The 8,549-nt window shown below is 44.8% G+C and overlaps 1 protein-coding gene across 2 annotated transcripts in view; it reads right to left on the bottom strand.

Moving 5' to 3' along the window:
- Positions 1-719: 719 nt before the first annotated feature.
- gxylt2 (glucoside xylosyltransferase 2) overlaps positions 720-8,549 on the bottom strand; it is a 25,784-nt gene continuing 17,954 nt past the window's right edge. Inside the window, exons 3-5 of one of the 2 annotated variants that reach the window (XM_015024973.1) lie at positions 3,417-3,668; positions 3,048-3,171; positions 720-1,837 (exon numbers count right to left, since the gene is read on the bottom strand). In XM_015024973.1, coding sequence (XP_014880459.1) covers positions 1,545-1,837; positions 3,048-3,171; positions 3,417-3,668 — 669 coding nt within the window. In that variant the 3' untranslated portion in view covers positions 720-1,544. The remainder of the gene's footprint in view (positions 1,838-3,047; positions 3,172-3,416; positions 3,669-8,549) is intronic. The other variant, XM_015024972.1, reaches the window with a different exon arrangement.

Genomic DNA, 8,549 nt, shown 5'->3' with positions numbered 1-8,549 from the left:
ATTACTCCATGTCTCATTATAATCGGAGGGCAAAGCCTACAGGTTTAGCTCCTACTTACTTCAGAGGACAGACCACCGGGACGCTCCGTCTTGCTTTTGGGTTTGCCTGGCTATTTTTCCAGCCAGCGAACCATTCCGCCACCCAGTGGTCCCTTTTCAGACCACTTAGTCTCCTGTACTGCTCAAAAATGCACAATATGTCTATAAATAATTTTAGGATAATATAAGGAAGTGCTGAGATATACCGTTTTCCACCGAACTAACGTATTTGCCACTTCGGCACAAGCACAGTGAGAAACATCAGAGGATAAAAACACTAGACTCAGAGCAAAAGTCAGATGTCCCAGCTTTTACTAGCATGTAAACGCACCATCTACACACAAATCTGGGAGCTTCCCCGAAGCGTGAAATGAGTCTCAAAAATAGTTGTGCAATTGTAACCGGATCTGTGTGTAAATGCAGTTTTGTGTGTGCGTACCAGGTGATTTGTGTGTACTTTTTCAACATGTATAGGCGTAGGAGAAGGTTTGTTTTTATTTTTAAGGTTTACAAATCACTGGATTTGTAAACATTACACACGCACAGATATTTTTACACACACACAAATCTTTTTACACACGCACAAATCCTTTTACGCACGCACAAATCATTTTACACACGCACAAATCTTTTTACACACACACAGATATTTTGAGACTATTTTCACTCCATAAAACAAAGCTAAAATAACATGAAATAAAGGAAATTTGATAATTTGGTTCTAATGTGTTCCAGATGCAAAAAAAGTTCAGATATAGACCTGTTTCAGACTTCTTCCAGGAAGTTGGTGTTAATTGTTGTATTTTTCTTGCAAAAAATGTTAACACATATGCATGCTCGTTTATATTTGTCTTGTCAAAACCAACTTTGCCACAGCATCTTAATCAATTATCATATTTCTGTCCCTGAATAATGAACTTAGGAAACTGGCAAGAATCAAATATGTTTAATGTGAGGCTTGTCTGATTGGCAGCTGTCCCTACTGATAGTCCTGTAGCAACAAAGCTTAATGGATCCAACAAACTACAAAAGAACACTAATTTAATATCATAGCATAACACGGCAAAAGCCATTCAAAATAATACAATTCAAAATATAACTAAATACAAGATACATACACTCTAACACTGAAGCGAAGTTTCAGTGTTAGAGTGTATGTATGGGTATCAGTTTGGGTATCAGTTATGAGGTGGGAGGGAGTAAGAGTTTTTCACTTTAATCAGCGCTAACCAATAGGGACACGTCTTACATTGTTCGTCTTTAGGCCCCGCCCACAATGTTCATGTTTCTAACAATGAAAACTCTGAGTTCAACCAAAAAAAGGGAGCATCAAAACCAAAAGTTTGAGAATTGCAACCAAAGATTTCTGACATGCGCACATAAAAGTTTATATTTTGCAAATAACTTTTTCTCTTCATGAGACAAAATTAAAAAAAAGGTTTTTAGACATTTTTTTTCTTTTAAAACAAAATATTCCATTACAATACAAAAAATTTCATTACAGTTCAAAAATTGGACCACAACTTATTTTTTAAATTGAGATTAGTTTTTGTTTGATACAATAATATTGAGACAAATTTTTGTCCAAAAATATAAATATATATATTTTTTCCCCCTGTACTTACATTATGTATTGCATCATAGACTACTTTAAACGCAGGCTGCTTGTCATCATGATATACTCCACGGTTGCCATGGAGAATAGACACGCCTTCCTGTTCAGCTCCTTTACAGTTACTCCCATACATGCAGTGGTCAGGTCTGTAGTTCCACTGGCAGGGAAAGATATAGAGATGCTCTGCAACAGAAGGAAAAAAAAAGAACATGTCATCACATGTTCAGATTTAAGACATTTAATAAGGTGTAAACAGCCCTGCTACAGAACCTGCTTTTTTGTATTTTAAAACTATTTCCACCTTAATGTGACATAATTCTGTACAATTAAGCTAAAAAAACAAACAAATCTAGTTAACTGAATTAGCCTAACATAAAATTCAGCTGTAGATGTTAGCTTCTGTGGTAGTTCTAAGACAGTTTCCACTGTGCATATCAATGAATATTAAGGTATATTTGGTGTTTGAACTATTAAAGTGGGGCAGTTATAAGCGGTTTTGAAGGAGCTATCAAGGATTCCCAGAATTTTGTTATTTGCGTATGGCTGTGGGTTGTGTATTGTTTTTAAATTTATTTTAAAATGCAATTTATGTAAAAAAATAAAAACACCAAACAAGGACATGTTTAAATAAAATTGTATAGAAATGGGGAAATGGAGAAATTGGGGATAGCGTTGTCTGTAAAAGAAACCTAGGATCATAAAATTGATCAGTTTTATGTGTTTTGCACGGTGTCTATGCCCTGCCAACCACACAAGGCAGGTAGAACAAAGTGTTTCCGTCAAAGTAAAATGTCCTCCAGTTGCTGCAATCCATTGGCTCAAGAGTTGGTGAACAATAGGTAACAGATGCTGGGTAAGAATGCAGATGTTTGCAACCTCAAGATGTTTCTAAGGTTTTCTAAAAGAGATCCGATCCATCCGTCTGATTTAAAACCTTTGTGTACAATTGCACAAACAGAGAGGGTGCAGTCTTTCACCAAAAAATAGCAAATTGAAATGCTTTTCTTTTTAGAATTAATCTAGAAATCATCTTTCTTGTCTCACATCTCAGTCTCTAAAAGTTGCTTCTGATTTCAGAGCAAAGAACTGGACTTTTGTCTATAGAAAAATGTAAAAGATTCATCTGAAGACATCGGAGCGGAGCTTTTTTTGGCTTTGTTGGTTGGCAGCCAGCGTACTGCTGCTGCATCTGAGAAGTTAATGCCCACATCTGACAGCTGCAGCAGAAACTCGGTCTGCAGCCACCGCCATGACAAGGACCGCTTTAAGACACTACAGGATTAGTGAGCAGAGCAGGGTATGCTTTTCAACCTTTAATATAGAACGTTTCAGAGTAGTTGTGGTTTCTTTATTCACATTAGATGTGATGAATAAAGTGAAACAAACACTGCACCTGGGTTATAGTGGAAGATAATATTGAGGAGGTCCTGGTCTCCCCATGTTATGTGGTTCTTGTACTTCTGGTGAAGCGGATGAAGAAGATCTTCCCACAACAGACCACCAGCAATCAGGCTACTCTGCAAGAGCAAGACGGGCAGGAGAAGGAAAGTCATCAAAGCAGCTGGACATTTGTATTCTCCTTTCCAAGTGCTGCCAGTAGAGATGCTAAATTGAGCTCTGAGGCATGATGTTTGTGTGGTGAAATGGAAAGTCTTTTTCAGAGCCACTCTGAGCACTCAGGGGAGGGGGTAAGAAATTACAGGCCACTTTAGTGTGTTTATCACAGCGTGGAGTGACGGGGGGGGCTGTGTTCGGTGCTCACCTTAAACAGTGTTCTGCGGATCCTAGTCAGGTTCATCAGCATCACGCCAGAGTTGACCCCTGTCACTCCATAGAAAGGGTGCCGGGCGAAGCGGCTGTACCAGCCGATCTTGGACACCTCGTGCTCTGGAGCCATGGCCGCCAGCTGTGACCCATTAAAGGACTTGAGGAACATCCAGATATCGTCCATAGGCCGCAGAAACAGAACATCGGTGTCCACGTAAAGCAACGAGTCCACATCTTTCAGGATTATCTGGAGGCAACAGTAGTACATAACACGAATGCAAACAATTAATCAATTTACCATTGTCAATTAATGGTTTATTAGATTGAAATTTGTTCCAATTGATTAACAAATGTCTAATTAACATCAGCTTAGAAATTCATTAAGTATTGTAGTTTGGCCACCAAAATAGAACCCTTACATCTTTATGTGTTTTCTCTACTAAAGAATAATGGCAGTCCTCACTGTGAAGACTGAGAAACAGCCAGCCAGCCAGCCAGCCAGTCAGCCTCCCTCTTATCCGGGATCGGGTCGCGGGGGTAGCAGCTTAAGAAGGGAGGCCCAGACTTCCCTCTCCCCAGCCACTTGTTCCAGCTCCTCCAGGGGAATCCCAAGGCGTTCCCAGGCCAGCCAAGAAACATAGTCCTTCCAGCGTGTCTTGGGTCTTCCCCGGGGCCTCCTCCCGATGGGACGTGCCCGGAACACCTCACCAGGGAGGCGACCAGGAGGCATCCTGACCAGGAGCCTCATGCATGAAAGAATCCGCAGTTTTCATAATAAAACAGGGCGTACAGAAAAAATTTAGAAAAGTGCGACACACCAAAAAAATGGGATGCATAAAGCCGTGCGCACACACATGGCTGCGCCTCTTTCCTTTATAAATCCTAATTTACAGGAAATAGAGCGCAGCTGCTGGTCCGCCTGTCGCCACACATAAATACATATGTAGATTAGTATAAATACCCTCAAGTCTGCCACCACGTGAAGCAGTAACCATGGCGACGTCCTTGTTTGTAGCAGTATGAGTATTTATAATAATGTATTTTATTTTAAAGGTGTTTTTAGGACACGTAAGGTCACCTCACAAAAATAAAAATAATACATTTTAAAGAAAAACAAATAAAATCCAATTAAAATGAATAAATAAAGAGATGGTGAAAATATCTGTTTGAACAATAGGGTGTTCAGCCGGGATTTAAAGACAGACAGCGTGTCACAGAGTCTTTGAGTGGGGAATGTGGATGTTTATTCTAAATAGTAGAATCATGTGCATAAGTTGTACATTTGCAGAATAAAGATGCTTTCTATTCAGAAAGGCGCTTTCACAAAGCTGGTGGCTCGATGACTGCAGTTGCACCGGTACTGCACGGCTCCTTTAAGTTTTGCTCAGAGCTCCAGGATGATCAGTCTGGATTAATATAAACACTAGTAAACCATCATCAACAGAAGATAAATAATATCTCTCATCAATTGCTCCCTCTAAATCCTTCCATTGGCAATGTTCTCCATCAGAGCCAAAACGCTCCACAATGCGGCACATTTTTGCGCAGCTACGTACATACGGGATTGTCTACACACCTTAATCATCTTAAAAATAATCAAACCTGTTTGGAGTTAATCTGCTGATCCAACCTTGGTTTTTCTTTTTTTTTCTTTTTTTATTGAGAATGAAATTACCCCATAGATGCATTTCATGCGCTTCGGCACACAGACTGACGCGTTACATCTTTACAAGACAAAAACTGAGGAAAACTACTATTTATATTTGAGTGAGGTTTTCACATCCTTTAATTTTTATTTCCTTTATTTTGTGTTTGTGTTATTTTATTGTATGGGGATAAATGCGGTTCAGTTTCATCGTTTACTTTTAAGCAATACAAAAATAAAATCATGAAAAAAACATCGGGTTTGATGCTTCTTGGTCTAAAAAACACTGAATGTCGTCAGGTTTCAGTGTATTTAGATGAGTTTTGACGCTTAGTATTTTGATGGCTGCCGTACATTTTCACGCCAGCGAAAAAGTGTGCGCATATTTACGCACACTTTGATACAAAGTTAATTTTTATACATACCGACTTGTGGGTAAAATATGGCGCCGCACATATTTTGTGCGCACGCAACGCTTTATGCATGAGGGCCCCAGATGCCCGAGCCACCTCCACTGGCTCCTCTCGACGTGAAGGAGCAGCAGCTCTACTCTGAGTCCCTCCCGGATGACCAAGCTTCTCACTCTATCTCTAAGGGAGAGTCCAGCCACACTGCTGAGAAAGCCCATTTCGGCGCCTTGTATCCGTGATCTCGTTCTTTCAGTCATGACCCAAAGCTCATGACCATAGACGAGGGTGGGAACATAGATCGACGGGTAAATTGAGAGCTTCACTGTTTGACTCTGCTCTCTCTTCACCACGATGGACCGGTACAGTGCCCGCAGAAGCTGCGCCAATCCACCTCTCGACGTCCTGCTCCCTTCTTCCCTCATTCGTGAACAAGATCCCAAGATACTTAAACCCCTCCGCATGAGGCAGGGCGTCCCCCCCTACCAGGGTAGAGTGCCTGGAGAAGGCACTCTACCCTTTTCTGGCTCAAGATCATGGCCTTGGATTTGGAGGCACTGATCCCGGTTGCTTCACACTCGACTGCGAACCGCTCCAGCGAGAGCTGCAGATCACGACCTGATGAAGCCAATAGGACCACAACATCCCCAAAAAGCAGAGATGCGATCCTAAGGCCACCAAAACGGATCCCCTCAACACCTCGGCTGTGCCTAGAAATTTTGTCCATGAAAGTAATGAACAGAATCGGTGACAAAGGGCAGCCTTGGTGGAGTCCAACTCTCACCGGAAACGAGCCCGACTTACTGCCGGCAATGCGGACCAGACTCTGACACCGGTCATACAGCCCGTATCAAAGGGCCCGGTACCCCATACTCCCGGAGAACCCCCCACAGGACACCCCGGGGGACACGGTCGAACGCCTTCTCCAAGTCCACAAAACACATGTAGACTGGTTGGGCGAACTCCCATGCACCCTCCAGGACCTGCTGAGGGTGTAGAGCTGGTCCAGTGTTCCACGACCAGGACGAAAACCACATTGCTCTTCGTGAATCTGAGGTTCAACTATCCGACGGACCCTCCTCTCCAGAACCCCTGAATAGACCTTGCCAGGGAGGCTTAAGAGTGTGACCCCCTGTAATTGGAAAACACTGTCCGGTCCCAATTTTTGAACAGGGGGACCATCCAGAGCCTTAAGACACTCCGGGCAGATCTCATCCTCCAACGAGTTCGAGGGTTGCCACCTCGACAGGCACCGACAACCTTGTGGCCGCAGCTCCGATAAGCCGCCTCGGCAATGGAGGCATGGAATATGGTCCACTCAGACTCAATGTCTCCAACTTCCCCCGAAACGTGTTTGAAGTTCTGCCGAAGATGGGAGATAAAGCTCCGCCTCACAGGGGACTTGGCCAGATGTTCCCAGCAGACCCTCACAACACGTTTGGGCCTGCCAGGTCTGACCAGCATCTTCCCCCATCACCGGAGCCAACTCACCACCAGGTAGTGGTCAGTGGACAGCTCTGTACCTCTCTTCACCCGAGTGTCCAAGACATGCCGCCGCAGACCCGATGATACAATAACAAAGTCGATCATCGAACTGTGGCCTAGGGTGTCCTGGTGCCAAGTATGCCATGTTCAGGCATAAGGACACCCTTATGCCTGAACATGGTGTTTGCTATGGACAATCCATGACGAGCACAGAAGTCCAACAACAGAACACCACTCGAGTTCGGTCCGGGGGGGCCGTTCCTCCCAACCACGCCCCTCCAGGTCTCACTGTCATTACCCACGTGAGCGTTGAAGTCCCCCAGCAGAACAAGGGAGTCCCCAGGAGGGGCACTCTCCAGTACCCCCTCTAAGGAATCCAAGAAGGGTGGGTAATCTGAACTGTTGTTTGGCCCGTAAGCACAAACAACAGTTAGAACCTGTCCCCCCACCCGTAGGCGGAGGGAGGCTACCCTCTCATTCACCGGGGTAAACCCCAACGTATAGGCACCAAGATGGGGAGCAACAAGTACACCCACTCCTGGCTGGCGCCTCTCACCGTGGGCAACTCCAGAGTGGAAGTACATCCAGCCCCTCTCAAGGAGACAGTTTCGAGAACCAGATCCATACTTCGAGGCGAGACCGACTATTTCTAGCCGGAACTTCTCAGCCTCACACACTATCTCCGGCTCCTTCCCCACCACAGAGGTGAGGTGATATTCCATGTCGCAAGAGCCAGCTTCTGCAGCCGAGGATCAGACTGCCAATGTCCCCTCTCTCGACCGCCACCCATCCCACACTGCATCCGACCCCTTTGGCCCCTCTCACGGATGCTGGGCCCATGGGAGGGGGGATCCATGTGTCCTCTTCGGGCTGAGTCCGGCCAGACTCCAAGGGTAAAAGTCTGGCCATCAGGCGTTCGCCATCGTGCCCCACCTCCAGGCCTGGCTCCAGAGTGGGGCCCTGGTGACAACAAGTCCAAAGTTATTCCTCATCATAGGAAGAGGTGAAAGTAGTTTTCACCCCTGAAAACTATATATCCATAGCCAGTCTTGTTGAATGGGGCCACAATCAGTCACCTCCTCTACATGGATGACATCAAGCTGTACGCCAAGAGCGAGCGAGACATCGACTCACTGATCCACACCACCAGGATCTACAGCACTGACATTGGGATGTCATTCGGACTAGAGAAGTGTGGCCGGATGGTTACAAAGAGAGGGAAGGTCGTCCACACAGAAGGGGTCTCACTCCCAGAAGGAACAATAGCAGACATTGAGGACAGGTACAAGTACCTGGGAATACCACAAGCAAATGGCAATCTCAATGAGGTCACAAGGAAAGAGCCACAGCCAAATACCTCCAACGAATAAGGCAAGTCCTGAGAAGCCAGCTCAATGGCAAGAACAAGATCCATGCGATAAACAGCTATGCCTTACCAGTAATCAGATACCCTGCAGGAATAATTAGCTGGCCAATGGAAGAGATAAAGACCACGGATGTTAAGACTCGGAAGCTACTAACCATGCATGGAGGGTTCCACCCCAAATCCAGCACCCTGAGACTGTACATGAGCCGTAAGGAAGGAGAGCCA

The sequence above is a fragment of the Poecilia latipinna genome, unplaced genomic scaffold (genome assembly GCF_001443285.1).
Source record: "Poecilia latipinna isolate Pla-1442-1.1 unplaced genomic scaffold, P_latipinna-1.0 Scaffold3895, whole genome shotgun sequence".
Lineage (NCBI taxonomy): Eukaryota > Metazoa > Chordata > Actinopteri > Cyprinodontiformes > Poeciliidae > Poecilia > Poecilia latipinna.
This window is presented reverse-complemented; position numbering and strand designations above follow the sequence as displayed.